The sequence below is a fragment of the Electrophorus electricus genome, chromosome 1 (assembly GCF_013358815.1).
Source record: "Electrophorus electricus isolate fEleEle1 chromosome 1, fEleEle1.pri, whole genome shotgun sequence".
Lineage (NCBI taxonomy): Eukaryota > Metazoa > Chordata > Actinopteri > Gymnotiformes > Gymnotidae > Electrophorus > Electrophorus electricus.
Genome location: NC_049535.1, coordinates 24376024 through 24395893, shown reverse-complemented (window position 1 = coordinate 24395893; position 19870 = coordinate 24376024). Strand labels below are relative to the sequence as shown.

Below are 19870 nucleotides of genomic sequence, written 5' to 3'. Positions count from 1 at the left end.
CGGATTGTCAGATGGAGGTGGACGCGTGCTCGTGCGTGCTTACTGATGTGCAAAGCAGGCCAGGTGTAATCAGCTCTTTTGGGTGTCCTGCAGTTTATACAATAGCAATAGCACTTGATTTGAGCTGTACATGAGCCTACACTGTTAGGCCGGATTAGTGCTGCATTATGTAGACGCATTCTGAGAGAAACGAGAACCATTTTTGGCACAAGAACAGCAGCGGAATGCATGGGAATGTTCACAGTTTAGTAAGTGTGAAAGTGCTGGATGGTTCCGGCCCGGGCCAGAAACCCCACGTTAAAGCGTGTCCGGCGTTTATGGTGTCTACGTCCCAGCTGTGCAAAAGTATTGTTTTGCAGGCTCTCTATGACCTGAGAAAACACTGGTCAGTACAGTCTACGATGGAAGTGGTGCGTTATCTCCATGTGGAGGAATGTTCTTGTCTCTAGATTGGTGAAATGTTTTGTAAATGTTCCTTGACTGAGTACATTTCTTTGACCAAATGAGACACAATAAAGTGGAACCAGGTTGCCTCTCATTAATGTCCCTGATGTGTTGCTCCAGGTTCTGCACCTCCCTGTTCTCCTACTCCTCCTGTGCCTGAGCCCCTCCCACCGTCGCTGGGCGTTCTTCTCACCTCCGGCACCTCTGTGCCTCTCTCTTCTGCTTGTGTCTGCAGGGTCAGAGGTCATTTCCAGCCACACCTCCAGCAGCAGCAGCAGCAGCAGCATGGCGGAGGCGGGACTTCCTGAGGTGCCACCGCTTGCGGGACCGGACAAGCCCACCATGGACTTCAGCTACGTGGGCATCGACGCCATCCTGGAGCAGATGAGGAGGAAGGCCATGAAGCAGGGCTTTGAGCTCAACATCATGGTAGTGGGTGAGGACGCGACGCACGAACATCACAGGCATGACATGCAGGCACAAAACAGTTTTTAGTGGTCATTTACTGTAACGCGGCAGCTCATCATTGGCCATCAGGTTCCATAAGAAGGTTGTACACTGCTCAGCTCTAAGAATGCATTTGCAAATTAAACTTCTGGTTTTTCAAACTCCCCATAGCTTGTTTTTTTTAATGAGTAACAAAAACTGGCACAGGGAGCAAAACGCTGCTTGTGAAATGCTGGACGTGAGATGATGTTAGCTACACACGGCCATACTGTCACTCGAACAGGAATATCTACAGCATGGTTTGGCGGGAGATTGTGTTGTGTGGTTGGAGCACACTGGAGGAATTTCGGTTCGCTGCCCTAGATGGAGTGCCTGGTGTTGAGCCAACCTGTAGCTGTGAGCCACTGATTGATGGTAGGGATTATTGCAGTATTTTTAATCTGGGTCAGTGTTGTTGCAAATTGTTGCATTTTTTCTTTTTCTTTTTCTGTTTTATACTGAGACTTAAATGTTCTCTTATTTCCTTAAAAATTTCTCTGTTGACGTCTTCACATTTCTGCTAGTTCACACTTTTACAAAATTGCGTTTAATAGCGGCCTACGTGAACAGAAAGCCGCTGACCAACAGCAGACATATAACACCATAACGCAACGAGAGACTGTCATTTAGTGCATTTACAGTTTAGTAAGGAATGCTAGAATGTACGTGAAACAATTCCAGTACATCAGCAGAGCTGATTCTTGTTCTGAGGCACAAACGCATGTCCGCAGAAGCAACATGTCGGGTGTTGTGCAGAAGAAGGGTGCCAGGTTGACATTAAACTGCTTCCATACATAAGAAATATCTAATCTGCTCTTCCCATGAAATGTTCCATCTTAAATGAGTGCAGGAAGTGTCAGAAAGGGGGCGCTGGAGGGCTGTGCTCTCTCCATCCCATAATATTCATCAGCATGAAAAGGTGAAGGTAATATCAAGATCACAGGATCATTACATTAATTACTGAGCACAGCCTGTCGTGATTCAGTTCATTATATTAGACACATTTAATATGTTAGTTCAGGTTGTATTAATACATTCAGGATAAATACACAATATAGTATAAGCGCACTCAGGCATGAAACCTTGTAGCTATTCTGTCAGAGTGGTAGAATTGCGTATTGTCAGAGTTCTGCGGATGATGATCACTTTGTTGAATGTAGATGGTTACTCAGCTTGCTGCAGTGTTTAGATACTGCGTGTTCTCTGGCGCGGCCCTGGTAGGTTGAGGGTAGTAGGCTGAAGTGAGCTTGTTGACAGCTGTTGCGTTTTGCTGTAATATGCCGCGACAGCTGTAACTCTAGGATTGGAGCGTGTTACGAGAGCATGTTGTCAGAACTGTGAATTCCATGTGTCAGTGACCAGTGTTTACCTGAAACGCAAGATGTACTGAATGTATAAGAACTGAATTGCTAATTATGAGATTTTACAATAACAGAACTTGGATGAGGTGCCAAAAGAGAAAGCGAAGAGAGCAAAGAAGGACAGGCACTGGTGGGGAGGAAAGAAGGAAGTTATTGTTGGAGGTTTCATTATTTGATTGAAATTAAGAATTGAAATTAAGAATTGATCTTTTCTATATACTTAATATTACTATTGCCCCTTTAACACGTTTGATTGGATGTTGGGTGACTGTGTGTGAAATGGAAGCAACATTTTGGATTGTTTTCCTGAGCACAGCTGCAACTGTTTGGTGTGGCTTTGTGGGTCAGCCCTGCTGAGTTAACCGTATCAGGGCAGCCGTGGCCCCGCCCTCAGAGCCCTGATCCCGTCTAGCCCCGCCTTCAGAATCCCATCCCCACATGTCCCCGCCCTCAGAGTCCAGTTCCCATGTAGCCCCGCCCCCCAGAGCCCTCTCCTGGCATAGCCTGGTCCTTCATCCACAGAGCTCTAGTAGCTCAAACAGCTGAATAGCTGCAGCCTTTCCCGACACTCACCAGCCCCTCTCTGCCTTTTACTCCTGACCTGAGGTCAGCCCCTCTCTGCCTTTCCTCGTCCTTCTCCACAGGTGGCATTTAAGTTTACTGCTCCATTTCCACATCGTTGGCACCTCCCCCTCCTTTCCTCTTGAGCCTCGCTGCCAGCTCAGCCGGGCACACCCGGCCATGCTTGGACCTGGCACTGCTCGGTGCAGAGCTACAGAGAGGCCAGGGGACTGGTGCTGGGTGAGCCTGCATGAGTTAGCCAAGGTCATGCCAAACCACGGCGCTGAGACTGAAACGCCAAAGCCTCCAAACGTCACTCCTCACAGGGCTGAGGGCTGGGATTCCTGGAGTAATGGCAGGTTCGTTGTTGGCAGTGATGCTGAGCGATTGTTTGTCTTGGGTTCAGTATACATACCTATTTTGGTATTGTTGGGTATGGCTTTGAGTTTGTTGCTCATTATGTGTTGCATTGGATCTGTGAGGTATCTGGACACTATTTGGCTCATGTTGGAATGCGTTTGTTTGCTTGTGTGCATGGGTTTGTGTAAGCAGTTCTCTAGAGATGGCCTTCGGCAGCTTGTGTTATTGCTTTTTGCAGCTCATGCCCTTGCATTGTGTGTGTGTGTGTGTGTGTGTGTGTGTGTGTGTGTGTGTGCACATAGGGCAGAGTGGTTTGGGGAAGTCCACGCTGATGAACACCCTCTTCAAGTCTAAAGTGAGCCGAAAGTCAGTCATGGGCACACCCGAGGAACGGATCCCCAAAACCATCGAGATCAAATCAATCAGCCACGGTAAAGGCTCTGAGCCTCCATCCACCTCCACCACACCACCGTGCATCCATCACCATCTACTTCTCAACAAAGGACTCAAGGCGTCACATTGATGTAGTCAGAACATAGTGCAGAACTGCCTTACACTTGATGTAAAATTTTAACAACCTTCATTTACTTATTAAAGAATATTAACTTGAATTGTGTGTGTTGGTACACAGAACACCACGACTATATATTACAGTGGGCCCCCACAGCAAGAGTTGCAAAACAATGATCTAGATAAGGATATTGGCTGTCTCTCGTGTGTGTGTGTGTGTGTGTGTGTGTGTGTGTGTGTGTGTGTGCGCGCCTTTCCTCTGTGCAGATATTGAAGAAAAAGGTGTGAGAATGAAGCTGACGGTCATAGACACACCAGGCTTTGGGGATCAGATAAACAATGAGAACTGGTACACAAACCTGTCTCCTTGCCACCCTCATGGCCTGCATGGTGTGCTCTGCTGCACACGTCGTAGCCTCGTGCTCCTCTACTCAACATTTTGTTCTTCTTTGCTCAACTCCTCTCCCCTCTAGCTGGCAGCCCATAATGAAGTTCATTAATGACCAGTATGAGCAGTACTTGCAAGAGGAGATCAACATTGACAGGAAGAAGAGGATCCCAGACTCCCGGGTTCACTGCTGCATATACTTCATCCCCCCCACAGGACACTGGTCAGCGCGCACACACACGCACACCAAAAATCCCAAAATCATTCCGCAAATCCCAAAATCATTCCGAATTACATAATGCAGTCGTCGTCTTGATCCTTGCCACCAAAGCTGTGTGACACATGCTCCTCCACACTAGTGCGCGTGCACACACACACACCCTGCTCTCCTCTCTTTAGATGGAGCTTCCTGTTTTGAGGTCCGCTGGTAGAAGGCAGGGAGATGATGATGATCCCAGCAGCCGTTAGGACCATGACATGCTTGCTTTTCACTTTTTGGTTGTTTTTGCTCAGATGGTGACCAGTATATTTGAAGCAAGTTTAGAATGTAACAGAAAGGCACTGAATGTTTGGGCTGTGGTTTGTACAATATATATGAATCTGTGCATCACACATTTCTTTTTGTGTGTGTGTAAATATTACTCACACCATTTACATGGCTCTAACCCCCTTTTTTGGCAAACACAGAATGTCTTGGAGCATAATTTTACTTGGAGGGAGATCTGTGTACTTTGGCATGCGTAAGTGTAGCAAATGCAGTGATAAGGCTAATATTACTTCAAAGTCACACTGGCTCTTGTTGGGTCTCGTTTGCTGAGTTGAGTGGATCTGCATTGAGTTTAGGCATGGTGCACGCAGAACGACGTGTGGAGGAACATTCTGTTTGTTGCTGGTACCATAAAGAGGAGGTGGTGGTTTGCCCCATGGGACAGGCTGGGGCTCCCTGTGTCATACAGGAGCTCCATGGACCTTTTCTGAGTCTGTGTTCTTAGGCAAGGCCCTAACTCGAGAGAAATTCTGAAGAGTGAAGTATGTTTAGCATGCATCTTCTGGTGCCCTATAGAGGGCGCTGCTGTTCCACTTGTGCGATGAGGTCACGCTGAGCACCATAAATGGCTTGTTTATACATCTGCATATTGAATTAGCCAGGACATTGCAAAAGTTGGCTATTACTGTGTCTGCATCTTAAACGGGGCATTCCCAGCTGTGTTGGAAAGAGCGCTACAGCGCGTGTGTTTGTGTGTAAGAGACTTTGAGACTTTGGGGGCGCAGGGCATCTGTTAGTTTACACGGTTGTACTTCCCATAAAAACCAGCCCGCTCCTGAGCCTGTTAAATCACTGGGTGTTGCAGCTTAGGACACGTGGCACGCTCCTTCTCTGCAGCGAGAGCCCACAGAACACGCCAGCCCTGGCCCTTAGGCTACAGCACGCCGTTCAGGCAGCTACATACAAAGATTTATGCACCAGCAACATCCAGCAAAGTCTATATTGCTGTGCAAAAGGCAGAATTTTGTAAAAGCCTGAAGGTAACGTGATGAAGGAACATTTGAGATGTTTGATCAGTGTATTAATATTCCACCTGTTGTGTTCTTGTCCAGCAGTAACAGGAAAGCAAGGGATGGAGTTTAATGTTGATATGTCCCAGTTGTCAGAGGGGTTTCCTGTCATACATCCACAGTTATGTCTCGGTCAGAGAGCAAATGGCTAGTGCAGTGCATGTGTGTGCGTGTGTGTGCGACCAGCATTTAATTGCCATGTTCACCTGCACTGCATTCAGCAGTAATAGTAGGCCTTTAGCAGAAAGCATTCGCACGCACACTGCTCTGAGAGCAAACACATTCTGCCTGCCCATCTGCCACTGGCATATTCAGCTCATTTATGTCTCCAGCTGATCCTCAGAGCAGAGGACGAGAATTAATTCTCCCAAAGATCCTTGCATGTATATCTCTCTCTCTCCTCCATAAAAATCTACACGGCTAACTGGAGACATTAAAACACGCACAGCGTTCGCTAGGCAGAGCAGGCTACAGGGATACAGAGACCGCAGCCTGGGTCACCTGCTCGAAGTCCAGAGGGGGGATGCTGGAGACTAGCGGACATCACCGCTGCTCTGGATTTGAGTGGAGTTTTCCTTTTCTAGAGCTGACGGTCGAGTCGAGGCCATTCATCTCTCTCTGTTTCTCTCCGTCAGTCTGAGGCCTCTGGATGTGGAGTTCATGAGACGACTAAGTAAAGTGGTGAACATCGTGCCGGTCATCGCCAAGGCCGACACCCTGACTCTGGAGGAGAGGGACTTCTTCAAGAAGAAGGTGAGCTGCACGTTTCTCTCCACTGTTGCTTTCCTGCAGTGTTTGCTTCTCAACCCAACTTGGGATTTTCGAACCTCGGAGCTCTAGTGGCACTCGTTTCGAATGATCTGGAACAGCTGTGTGCCGTGTTTTTCTGGTTGCTATGTTACGCAGTGTTTGCGGCGGCTTCGCTGGTTCTGTAGAGACATCTGCAGCTTCTCGTACTATCCGAGGAGACGAAGGCTAGCGCAGGCAGCGTGTGTAAGCGTTCATCACGATGGCCAAGAGAAAGCGCGACCTTTGATATGTCCTGTCCTACGTTGAGTTTTACCCATACCCCTCTAAAGAAATGGAATATGGGCCAGAAGGGACTCCCTCTTCGCTAAGCAATCAAACTCACAGGGGACTCCGCAGTGCTTTGTGGGTAGAGCTCAGGCGTGTTGCGAAGCCGTGCGGCGTGAGGGCAGGCAGCCGGCCAGCCGATCCCGCGCTCTTTCTCCACACTGCAGCGGCAAGTGGTAAGTACTTCGCCGTGTTTGTGCTGGCCAGCGTTATCCAGAGGGGAGCGCGGGAGCTCTGACAGCAATCATCCATCTCACTCCAGTCAAGCAGCCCCTCCGAGATGCAGAAAACCCGCCACAGTTCTCCTGGCTCCAGCGCAGCTCGCTGCTGTGGCGAAATAGGCTTCAGGATCCTCAAGGGTCAAGCTCTTCTGAAAATGCTTTTTGATTGGCTGAGGAAAAACTTGGCTGCTGATGTGGTGGCAGCAGAGCTCCATCGCATCATTTCCTGTCTGGCACAGCCTAGGCAGATTAAAGAGTTGTTTGATGTTGTTTGAGCCTCAGCAAGAGAATGTGAAAGGCCTCGTTGGGAACAGCAGGCGTTGGGTTAAAGCGCTGTTATTGGGAGCACCGGAGTACTTAAACAGGACAGGATGACCTCGTCCATGCATGCTGTCTCCTTCAGAAGGTCACCGATCAGGTCGAATTGCATGTACCAGCACTACGGTTTACACAGGGACGAAGACTAACTGAAAACACCTGCCGAACAGTTCTGATATTGTTCTAGTTCTGGGTATATATATTTCAATCCAGTATTTTAACATCAGGTTTGTGTTGTGTTGTGTGAATGTGTCAGATATACCTTAGAGTTAATCTCACTTTTCAATGTTCTAATATTCTACTCATTTCTCATGTAAATCCTATGTCTCCTATTCTTAATTCCTCACGTGCAGGCATGTGTGTGCATCTGAGTGTGGGTTTTTTTGTGTGTGTGCGCAACCACAATTGTTGACCAATAACTAAATTGATTTGTTTATGCATTTTCTTATTTATATTTACACATGGATTTGGTTAAAACTAGGTTTTATACCATGTAGCTGTTCAGTCCTTGTTTAAATTCCACCACAATTTCTGCTTCTTTTTTTTTTTTTTTTTTTTTTTTTTTTTTTTTTTTTTAAGCATAATTATTGCTCGTGATGCAAAATACCAACCACTAAGGAGTGAGGTGGGGCGAAACCACATAAAAAGGGCCAGAAAGTGTTGTGTGGACAGACTTCAGGATTCTCAGAGAATGTGGAACATAAACTGTGCAACGTCACTTACCAGTGTCATCCATCCCGTATGAAGGCACATCTTGCACCCGGAGGCATTGTTCTGCTGAATGGCAGCCGTCGGGGTTTCCTCACCCTCTATGATGGGGGGGGGGGGGGGGGGGGGAGGAAATTCAACTTCCTTCACTTTACTGAAATTAACAACATTTACATAGTTATTACTATAGATTGCAAAATTGTTTGTTTCGAAAAACACTGTCCACTCCCCCGGTCCATACAGTCCAGGTTAGATTCCATAACCTGCAAAAACAACCTATTTTAAATCACTTTTTCATGAGAACAAACATTTACATACCTCCGCCTATTCAGCCCATGGCGCTTACACTGCAGTTCTCAGGTGTGTTTCGGCTCTGAGTGGTTTTTGAATGAGGCATCGTCCTTCTCATATCCGTCTTAAAGGCACAGTAACAAACAGCCTGGATTATTTTATGGTATAAAGAGAGGTTGGGAAATGGTTGTGTAAAAATTAATTATAACCATTTTAAGTGGACATCCAATCAAATAGAAAAGAAAAATGTAAGATGTGGGCTGTTTAATTACCCTGTAGATAAGATGGCGCCCCGGCTAACCCACTCCCAGTTAATAGAGCTTGGCTTCATTCTGCATCCCATCTCGTAGCACAGTGGGCAGGCACATCAGTAAAAAGCGCAGTAATCAAAACGCGAATTAAAAGATGTAATTATCACTCACCCGCTTCTGCTCGCTGTCAGACAGCGTTCATTTTGAACGTTCCCAACTGTATGTTTAAAAGCTTTTCTTCACGGAGCAGACTAACTCCTGTAGTCTAATTTGATGTGGCTGTGAATGTGGGAGGGAGAGGATTTGTACCAGGGCAGGTTTGCTGCTGTTCTGAACACACACACACACCCCCCCATATTGAGAACATGCAGTGTTCACGCATCTCTTCTCTGCCATGTTTCTCGTGTGTGTGTGTGTGTGTGTGTGTGTGTGTGTGTGTGTGTGTGTGTGTGTGTGTGTGTGTGTGTGTGTGTGTGTGTGTGTGTGTGTGTGTGTGTGTGTGTGTGTGTGTACAGATCAGGGAAGAGCTGCGAGCGTACAGCATCGACGTCTATCCTCAGAAGGAGTTTGATGAAGATGCAGAGGACAGACTGATCAATGAGAAGATCAGAGTAAGAGGAAGCTCTCGGACCTCTGCTAACAGTCACTGATCCTGTTATATTATACCTGCTATAAATACACTCTGTTTATGTAATGAGATCTTTTTAAATGGCATTTGTAGATGTTATCATATTGGAGGGATCATGGGTACTGAGCATGAGTATGGAATTCGGAGGGAGTTATGTCTTGCATCGAGTGTTGATTGTTGCGTCTTCCCTTTTCACCCAGGAGATGATTCCGTTTGCAGTGGTGGGGAGTGACCAGGAGTACCAGGTCAACGGGAGGAGGCTCCTGGGAAGGAAAACTAAATGGGGTACCATAGAAGGTACTGGCGCGCATGCGCCCACCCCTGCGTTTGTGTGCCATTGCCCCGCTCCTGCGCTCTGAAGGAGGCTGACGTGGGAGAGAGAGCCTGCCCTGACATGGCACTGCTGCTCAGACCCACCTCGGAATCAAAGCGCCTCCGCTAGAGAGTTCTGCGCTCCTCTCGCTAGTCTTTCAGCCTGCTGCACAGGGAGGCCTCGCTGTCTGACACCGTGCGCTTGCGGGGACCGTGCGTCTCGTTTCGAGGGAGGGCGAGCGTGACCTGGCCTCGTCACCAGCGCCAGCAGACACCAGAACGCTTTCGCTTGTGCGCCGTAAAGCTCCACCTACATACCTAGCAATACCTAATTTTTCCTGACAGCTGTGAGCGGCATCTGTGAGGTTTATGGAAATAAATGATGCTGTAATTACTCCCTTATCTGTCGGAGGAGCTCAGTTCCCCGTAGTTGAGCTTTCTTTTTAAACCTGCTTTAATTTCCTGTGCCGGAAGTTTCTGAGCTGTGGCTCCATAGTGGCTTTCTCCTGCTCCTTTATTTGATTTTGAAGTAATCTATCATTTATACAGCACTCCACACTCGTAAGCAAGTGCACATTAGTCACATAGAATTTGTCAGGCTGTAAGCCTTATCTTTTCACAAGAGCTTTGGGAGAAATTGAATTACAGATGACTGGGTAAACAATACATTATACAGACCTGCTATCACTGGTCCCAATAGCTCCTCCCAGTGGCTGTAAAGAACAACATCCTAAGAGGAGGTCAAACGTTATGATAATCATACTCTCAGGGTATTGGCTGATGAGTTCAAGCACCAGCCACTATATTAAACATAACTCGTGGGTGTGTAGACCTTCTATTACCACAAAGTGTGTCGGCCATCCTCTAGTCTTTCATCAGCGGGCGCACTCTGTCCACAGAGCCGCTATTGCCTGGATATCTTCGGGTGGCATAACACTCTCAACCAGTGTGCCACACAAGTAGAATCTGGTCAGCAGTAAAGCTTGGCTCAGTAACTGAGCAGTGACGGAGCTTGACTGTCAAATATTGGATTCTGTCAGATCGGTTACAGTCTGTAATTGCACACTCATAAACTTCAATTCTGTGGAACTCTGACCTAATAAAGTCAAGTGGTCAGTGGGTGTACATCAGTGAGAGAGCTGTTTAATACGTCTGGTTTTTCCTCCCTCTGTGCAGTTGAGAATATCACTCATTGTGAGTTCGCCTACCTGCGGGACCTCCTTATCAGGTGAACGGTCTCTCTCTCTCTTCATTGAACTTGTCAGTGAAGCAACAGTAATAAAAACATTCATGTTTGTTCTGCAAGTGCCCTGACCCCCTCCTGTGCCTTCTCGCTGTGTTTGTGTTTCCTGCAGAACCCACATGCAGAACATCAAGGACATCGCCAGCAGCATCCACTACGAAATGTACCGCGTGCGTCGCCTCAATGAGAACAACATGCAGGCCAACGGGCTGGCTGACCACCACCCAGCCTCTCCTGAGATCTAGAGCTCTTTCCATACCCCATCCACCCTGATACACCCCCACCCCCGCCCCAGCCCCAGCCTGTGAGGGAGGATGGGGGCACTTATGAACTACGGTTACCCCCACCTCCAGCACACAGCCTCCCCACGCCACAGCCTCCCTGCCGTGAAGGTGCGAGACGAGCTCCTCAGCCTAAAGCTGCTCCTCAGCCTGCACTCACTTCAGGCCAGTGCCAGTCACGCTGCGAAGGTGCGTTCACATGGCTCGAGCGTTCCAGGGCCCTTTCGAGACGGAGCCGTGCGGCACTCCGAGGTGTATACTCCTTCCACTCTGCGGTTGCCTTTAACAGCGTTTAACAAAATGCCTGTTTTGTTGTTTGTTTGCTTGATTCCCTGTAACCTGCTGTCTGTCTAAAACGGTTTTTGGTGTGGTTGTGAGTGCTACGTTCTGCGCCGTGTGAAGGCCCAGGCTCTGAAGTCCCCGCTGAACACCCAGGGCCTCACCCACATGTGCATGGATCCCATTCTAGAATGACGACAATTATCTGTCCAATTCCAGAATTATTTTCTTTTCCTTGAATTGACATAATCCAGGCCATATAGTTTTATTATTTAACTGTTTGTTTTTACGACCCCCCCCCCCAAAGATCCCCCCCCCCCCCCCCCCCCCACACACACACACACACACACACACATACATATATCCAATATATCTCTGATGGTAAAAAAGCCATTCCATGATTTGAGGTTTATTCAGGAACCAAAGGGATCCCAAAGAAGACGATTTAACAAACGTTTAACATTTTCCTTCACCTCTTATCTTTTGATGTCCAGTCAAAAGAGCCCTGAATCGTTTCTCTGACTGTGGGGCTTATTTATTGGCAAATGTGGCCTGGTCTGTTTTGATTTGTTCTAAACCTGGAAAGTGACCAGCGGAGCTTTTCAGACGAGTAAAGGGAGCAAGCAACAACCTCTACATCCATCTTTCAGCGGCTGGTGTAGGCCTGCGTGCACGTGTGGTACTGTCCGACTAACGTTATCCAAACTCCCCTCCCATGGTGGTCTACTTAAGAGTGAATATTTCAGATCAGTATTTTCACCTGTTTTCAACTATGCTGTTTTTTTTTCTCCTCTCTCCTCTTCATATATATATATACACACCCATGTATCGCTCTTCCAGCATTGATAGTGCTGCTGTGTGCCAGTGTGCTCCAGGGTGCCTTAATGTCTCCTCTTGCCTTCCATTTATAGAAGCCATGACTGACGAGCATCATTGCAAATTAGAATGGAGAAATCTTAAAACTTTCCTTGTTTCTAAACCTTTTGAGTGCTTTTAATTGGAGAAATATCAGTTGTTTTGTCCTGTGCTGTATATTCAAAGTGATTTAATTTTTTTACTGGTATTAAGAGTAACACAAATATCTTTGATATGATGTTTTAAAGAAATAAAGATCGTAAATGGTATATTGACTTTTGGTGTGAAATGTGTCGTTCCTAAACAAATAATTCTTGCTGTGATAAAAGGTCTGATGGTGCTTATGAAATACTGCTGTCATGTGGTGAGCCATGTCTTTTAATGTATTATCAGCAAAATTAATTGGAAAAGTTCATAATTTACCAGCGGTCAGTACAACTTTTGTTTGTCAGTCTGTTCATGGAGAAAGCTGTTTCTCCTTCCATCACTGTCCTGAGTGTTTCCTGAATGGTTTGTACTTGCAGCTGATGGTAAAATTACCCACCCACCCCATCCCTGTGCACTTCACGCAATTACTGGATTGCAGTTAACAGCTGACTCTTACAAACACATTACCACAACAGGCACCTTGCTGCTGCCATTAACATGCCTACATTATCTACTATTTATCTTTTGGGGCATTTTAATATAGGTGTCCTGCAAGTTCTCTCTTACCCAGACTTAAGAATCAAGTCAAGAGGATTTTTGTCATTCCAGCTATATACATATATATATAGTCAAATGATATAATGTTGCTCCAGGACCATGGTGCAACACGAAGAACACGAAGAAGTATGAACAATAAATATGAAATAGAGGAGCAATAATCACGATAACACACAGGGCAACACTGACCAGTGCATGACACCAAGTAAAGTGGGTGGACGTGCAAAGGATGTATCCTGTTATATTTTAGCAGTTATTGCATTCAGCGGTCACTGATCTAACAGCCAATAAATACATTTAAGAATATAAAATTTAAGTGAAATATGATTAATTGAGGGGACTGCTAGCATGGGGGCTGAAACTGTTGCACAATCTGGTTGTGAGGGCCTGAATGGTTTGCTACCTACTTCCAGACGGGAGGAGAAAAAGAGTTTGTGTTAGGAGTGTGTGGGATCTTCTGCGATGCTGGTAGCTTTGCAAAAATGGTATGTTGTGTAAATGTCGATGATGGAGGTCAGAGAGACCCTGATGATCTTGGCTGTCCTCACTATTCACTGCAGCATCCTGCGGTCTGAGACCAGGCAGCTGCTCAGCTTTCTATTGTTAGTCGGTAGAACATAGTGAGGATGGTTGGGGGGAGATGAGCTTGCTTCAGCCTCCTTGCAAGGCAGAATCGCTGCTGGGCTTTCTTGTCTTACTGAGCTGATATTGGGAGTCCAGGTGAGGTTCTCCTCCACTAGGTGGATACTAAGAGGAGCCACTGATGTTGATTGGAGGCTGATCATCCTGAACTTTTCTGAAGTTGACCACCATCTCTTGTTTTATCCACATTCAGAGACAGGTTATTGACTTTGTACCAGTCTGTTAGCACTTCCAGTCTGTACACTGACTCATGCTGATGAGATCCATCAGCTAACTTGATGTTGTGGTTCGAGCTGTGCATTGCTGCACAGTTGTGAGTCAGCAGAGTGAACACCAGTGGACTGAGCCCTCAACCCTGGAGAACCCCAGTGTGGTGGTACTGGAGATGCTGCTCCCAACCCAGACTGACTGGGGTCTCCCAGTCAGGGGGTGTTCAGGACCAGCAGTCTTAGCTTTTCGGTCAGATGCTGAGGAATGATGTATATGCACAGCATTCTAATGTATGTGTCCTTTTTTTCCAGATGGGTAAGGGCCAGAAGAGGTTTAGTAGTGATTGCATTATCTGTTGATCATTTGGGTTGATGCATGTACTGTAGGGGGTCCAGTGAGTGGGGCAGCTTCTTCTTGATGTGACTTGGTGGTGGTGCCATGTCATGGCGCTGCTTGTCTGCCAGCTGGTCTGTACATCCTCTGAGCACTCGGCCAGTAATGTTGTCTGGTCCAGCACCCCTCTGTGGGTTAACTGTGCAGTTTCACATCAGCCACGGTCAGGCATGCCACCAGGATGTTTTTCTGTAATAGGGTATGGGCTGTTTGCCCAGCCACAGGTGTCCTGTGTCATGGGAGTGCCAGAAGTGTCTATAGATTCTCTGAGCACTGCATCCTTGAGGGCCGGAGACAGGGCTGCACTGTCACTTCTTTTGAAGGCTGCACCTTGAGTCTTCAGCATCGTACACACCTCAGCAGTTATCCATGGCTTCTGGTTTGGGAGTGTGTGCTGATGATTTTGGAGATAGTAACATCATCAATGCACTTGCTAATGTAGCCAATCACTGATGCTGTATACTCCTCCACTGTCAGTTGCAGCTTTGCTAAAGGTGCGTCAGGCAGTGTGCGCCAAGGCGTCCTGCAGAGCACGGATGGCTCCTGCTGGCCAGGTTATCAACTGTTTCAGATCCAGCTTGGAGCATCTGACAAGCAGTTTGTATGCTGGTATTGGCATTATAGAGATGTGGTCTGATTGTCTGAGGTTGGCGCAGGGCTCTGTTATGCAGGTATTGGCATTACAGAGATGTGGTCTGATTGTCTGAGGTTGGCGCAGGGCTCTGTTATGCAGGTATTGGCATTACAGAGATGTGGTCTGATTGTCTGAGGTTGGCGCAGGGCTCTGTTATACAGGTATTGGCATTACAGAGATGTGGTCTGATTGTCTGAGGTTGGCGCAGGACTCTGTTATACAGGTATTGGCATTACAGAGATGTGGTCTGATTGTCTGAGGTTGGCGCAGGGCTCTGTTATGCAGGTATTGGCATTACAGAGATGTGGTCTGATTGTCTGAGGCAGTGGCGTGGCTCTGCCCGCTATGCGTTGGGGATGATTGTGTAAACAAAATCCAACGAGTTGAACTGCAGCCGGTCAATCCTTTTGTCTGCTACTGAAAGCCATGTGCCATTGAGATGCATACAGGGTTGCTACAGGCTAGAGTGTCTTCACATCACATAGAGCTGTCTTCACATCATATTCAAAACGGTTTGGAGTGCTTTGCTAGAGCCCTTCTGAATCAAAATATTGTGGTTGAAAGGCTCTTCACTGCTTGAACCAAGTCCATTGACCTATTCCCCGGATGGGTTCGACAGCATTGATGTATCACTGCTGCTGGGCGTTGGTTATTGATTAAAGCCCTTGTAAAAAGCATCTTTTTTTGTGCTGTGTCTATTGAACTACATGACCTAGAAATACACTGTAAATGCTCCAAACTTGCCAGGATTCAACAAGAGGACTGCAATGTCAAGCTTCATGTCCAGATGAGCAGGAGCTGGTGAGAGAAGCAGGAGCTGGTGAGAGGAGCAGACTGGTGAGAGGAGCAGGGCTGGTGAGAGGAGCAGGAGCTGGTGAGAGGAGCAGGCTGGTGAGAGGAGCAGGGCTGGTGAGAGGAGCAGCCTGGTGAGAGGAGCAGGAGGTGGTGAGAGGAGGAGGGCTGGTGAGAGGAGCAGGGCTGGTGAGAGGAGCAGGGCTGGTGAGAGGAGCAGGAGGTGGTGTGAGGAGGAGGGCTGGTGAGAGGAGCAGGAGCTGGTGAGAGGAGCAGGCTGGTGAGAGGAGCAGGAGCTGGTGAGAGGAGCAGGAGTTGGTGAGAGGAGCAGGCTGGTGAGAGGAGCAGGAGCTGGTGAGAGGAGCAGGCTGGTGAGAGGAGCAGGCTGGTGAGAGGAGCAGGGCTGGTGAGAGGAGCAGGAGGTGGTGAGAGAAGGAGGGCTGGTGAGAGGAGCAGGAGCTGGTGAGAGGAGCAGGCTGGTGAGAGGAGGAGGGCTGGTGAGAGGAGCAGGAGCTGGTGAGAGGAGCAGGAGTTGGTGAGAGGAGCAGGCTGGTGAGAGGAGCAGGAGCTGGTGAGAGGAGCAGGCTGGTGAGAGGAGCAGGCTGGTGAGAGGAGCAGGAGCTGGTGAGAGGAGCAGGCTGGTGAGAGGAGGAGGGCTGGTGAGAGGAGCAGGAGTTGGTGAGAGGAGCAGGAGTTGGTGAGAGGAGCAGGAGTTGGTGAGAGGAGCAGGCTGGTTTCACAGCTTCAACCTACTTAATCTATTCAGTTTGTAATTAATGCTGTTATGGTGAATGAGACTGATGGTTATACCAGTGATTACCCCCCATGACACACACCCACACTTTGAGACAGCTTGGTGGGTTTCACTCTATTTTGGCCTTTCAGTGCTGTTTATGTTTAAGCGGTACAGAACAGATTCATGATTGCCATGCTCAGTTCTAACTCGGATTCCTGTAATCAGTTTTAAACCAACAGTTTTAAACCTTTGCGGCTGTTTACTAATATTTCAAAACATATGAGTCATTTTTATCTTAAACCACTGGTAGCTGCTTTTACTGCACTAACCCGCAGGGATTATTTCCCAGCACTCCCTGCTTGGTCTTTCTTTTTTACAGGGTTGGGGTGCACTGCCGGTGCGTGTGAGTTGTCATCGTTACATAGCCGCTGCTCTTTTCATCCCCTCAAAATGGCGTCATGTTCAAAGTTCCCTTTTAAAATGGCCGCTGCCTCCCTCACCTTCTTACCTCAAACAGATGGCATGCCGCTCAGCGCTGGGCCACACCCCACCTCAGTGCCTCGCCTGCCTCTCCACATCTGTCCTCTGCCACAGCCTCACAGCCCAGCGAGCGAGCAGCTGCTCCCTACCTCACTCTGTCCATGCTCCTCCCCTCCTCTCTGCAGCGGTGCACCTTTGCTAGGTTGTTGTAATTAAATTCATTTGCCGTTTGACACCTTTTACTTTGCGTCTCGATGCCCTCTTTGTCAAAGATGAGGGAGTCTTCGGAGTGAGCAGACCTCCTGGCGTGTCATAACTGCCTGTCGCTAGTCTGTTTTTGTTTGTTTGTTTTTTGCCCACTAGGACCCTTTGTCTTATTGTCCTTGGCAGAGTGGTGGAAACGTTTTGGCCAAAGGCCATGTGTATCTTGAGGTGTTAAACGCGCATGCCTTGTGCTTATTCACTTATGCTTATTCAGGTAAAAAGTGTACAATAGAAAGCTAGTATATGACCAACTTCTAATTGTGTTACTTAAAGTGTTGAACAATTATGCAGAGTAAGGATTTAAGGACTATACGGTACATAGTGATGCAAAGTACACAATGGATAGCATACCTGCAGAGTGCATGTGCATTACTCTGCTGCTGAGACCAGGATAAAAAAGTGAGAAGTCACCTGGCTGTGTCCTCTGTGAACCCCGCTGTCATACCGGGGTTCAGAATGGCACCAGCCATGGCGCCTCGGAAATATACTTCTTTATTATTTATTTGCATAGACTGAATAGTCAGGGTAGTTATCAACAGCTAGGCAAAAGGGGTGTGTGGTATAGTGGAATCATCTTGTATGATCCTCAAGGCAACTGTATTTCTTAACCTGTTACTACACCTGCAGTTTTAAATGTTTTCTTTCAAATGTAGTTGACAAAAAAAACCTTGGATTTGTTTGAGTCATTTATCAAATAATCTGTCGCGTCTTCTTATCTACAATAGTATTAAGGGAATTTTCCCCCACAAAGTAGACCATTCCACTTCTGACTCCGCCTCACTAATCTGCATACAATTGCTGCACTAATTACTGCCGCTTTGCATAACGACCTTGTTGTTTTTTTGTTTGTTTTTTTGGAGCTGCTTCGCTTTTCAGCAATTGGCACCGAAAGGAAATGCGTGCTGCATGTGCAGGGGCTGTGAGCGTGCGATGGCTTTGAGAGGCAACTCCTGCCACTGCGTCTCTCGCGTATTTTTCTCCCTTTCTTCATCCTCTCGCTGCTCCTTCACTTAGTTCTCACTTTACATTTTTCGCTGCCCTTCCCCCGTTGCTGTTTTTCCACTTTAGGTTCCTCCTTCCTCTCTGTCTGCTGGCTCTGTGCCAGCCACTCAGACATGCAAGGGAGAGACGGCAGCCCCCGACCATATGCAAATCAACCCCCCCCCCCCCCCCAGCTTGATTAGAAGGGAGCTCCAAATAAAATAAAATTTTCAGGGGGATGGGGACGAGGACGTCCATTGCAGTGTTTTCACATGCTCCCCTTGGTGCAAAATGAAAGTTGGTGTGGCGCTCATGGCTCACGGCTCCTCTCGAGGAACAAAGGCTAGGCGAGGTGTTTCTGCTGTTTGCACTACAGGGAACACTCGTCCCGAGCTCTCGATGGCACGACCACGGGCAGATGATGCCAACCTTTAGGGCACATGCACACCTGCCATGAGAGGAAAGCCCGTCTGCTGCGTTTTGCACCATGAACACACACATAGATGAGAGAGAGAGAGAGAGATAGCGCGCGAGAGAGAGAGAGAGAGAGAGAGAGAGAGAATGAGTGAGAGAGTGAGAAAAAGCAGTAGAGGTAAAGCGAGAGAGGATCGTCCCTCACTTCCCCTTGATGTGATGGGTTTGCCTGAGGCTAATGACTGTGAGTAATTACGCCAATCAGAGCCACCACTGTTCTCGCCATCTTGGCGTTAGCAAGACACGGGCGAGACGCTGTGCATGTATATTCACTGGGAGTGGGTGCGAGCTTGTATACTCCTGCATGGCAGCTTTGTTTGCATGGTGTGCATTTGTGTTCTCAGTGATGCTGGCATGGGGAAGGAGGTGTGATTATAGGTGAGGTTGAGTCTGCCGTGGAGCTCTAACTTTTAACACTAAGATTGAGAGCTCCTCGCCACCTTCATGGGCCTCGACTTCGACTTTTCTGTCTTGCTTGACTCCGTTGGCGGGACTGAGAGTGATCCCTTCAACTTTCCTTTCATTTTGGGTAACAGTGAGGAACAATTTGGGGGCGGGGGGGGTTTGTTACAGCATGCGCGATGTTCTATCTGCTGTTGTTGGGCTTGGGGGCATCTGGTTCAACCTGTCCTCATAGTGGCACTGCTGGGTGCTCATACCCCTTTCCACCCTCATCTCTGGTGATGTAGAGGCACTTCATGGAGTGTGGCGGAGGGGTGGGGCAGGATGGGGGTCACTCTTGGCACACAGCCAGGCAGAGGCTCTGCTTGTCCGAATAGAGGTGGGTAATGAATCCTGACGACTGTGATAGCTGGGTGGAGGCGGGGTGTCTAGAAGCAGCCAGTGTAGATCAGATAGGTTGGCATGCTTCATTTAGATTAGGAAAGAAATATAAAGCCTGCCCCACAGTGATGGCAGAACTGAAGCGCCGAGGACCCTGCACAGCATGCACTTCCAGTTCTTTCCTCTAGATGGCTCTCTTCCTATAGGCAAGCACAAGTAACTGCAAGATTTATAGTAGGAGTGCAGTTTTCACTGTTTTCCACAGATCATTACTCAGTGTGCGTAAAGTGTTTGTGTATGTGTGTGTGTGTGTGTAAATGTTTTTTTCATTTTTAAAAGCTTTTTTTAATGAATCGATTCAGCTATAATCAATTCACCGTGCATCTCCTCAGGTAACCCACTTAACTTGTCTGAGAGTCTCCTGGCACTTCTTATGCAGCTGTCTGCAATGCAAAACCCTTGTGCTGTGTAGAAACCTTTTGCACCACGAAAACGCACGAAACCGTTCAACGAGCAGCCCAGCCAGCCACTCAGCGGGACCAGCATGTGCGCTAAACGCAGCTGGAACTGGCCGAATGATCCATTTCACGGCGCCGTGAGCATGGCAGTGGTGGCAGGGCTCGGTGCTCCCGTGTGCTGTGGGCCTGT

General features: G+C 47.9%; 1 protein-coding gene across 5 annotated transcripts in view; it reads left to right on the top strand.

Moving 5' to 3' along the window:
• The window catches only part of sept9a (septin 9a), a 45612-nt gene extending 34027 nt beyond the window's left edge, over window positions 1-11585 (top strand). For all 5 annotated transcript variants that reach the window (XM_035525863.1, XM_035525860.1, XM_035525875.1 and 2 more), the window contains 9 exons: window positions 680-880; window positions 3515-3643; window positions 3990-4071; window positions 4196-4333; window positions 6303-6420; window positions 9046-9141; window positions 9359-9455; window positions 10647-10698; window positions 10826-11585. In XM_035525863.1, coding sequence (XP_035381756.1) covers window positions 680-880; window positions 3515-3643; window positions 3990-4071; window positions 4196-4333; window positions 6303-6420; window positions 9046-9141; window positions 9359-9455; window positions 10647-10698; window positions 10826-10958 — 1046 coding nt within the window. In that variant the 3' untranslated portion in view covers window positions 10959-11585. The remainder of the gene's footprint in view (window positions 1-679; window positions 881-3514; window positions 3644-3989; window positions 4072-4195; window positions 4334-6302; window positions 6421-9045; window positions 9142-9358; window positions 9456-10646; window positions 10699-10825) is intronic.
• The last annotated feature ends 8285 nt before the right edge of the window (window positions 11586-19870 follow it).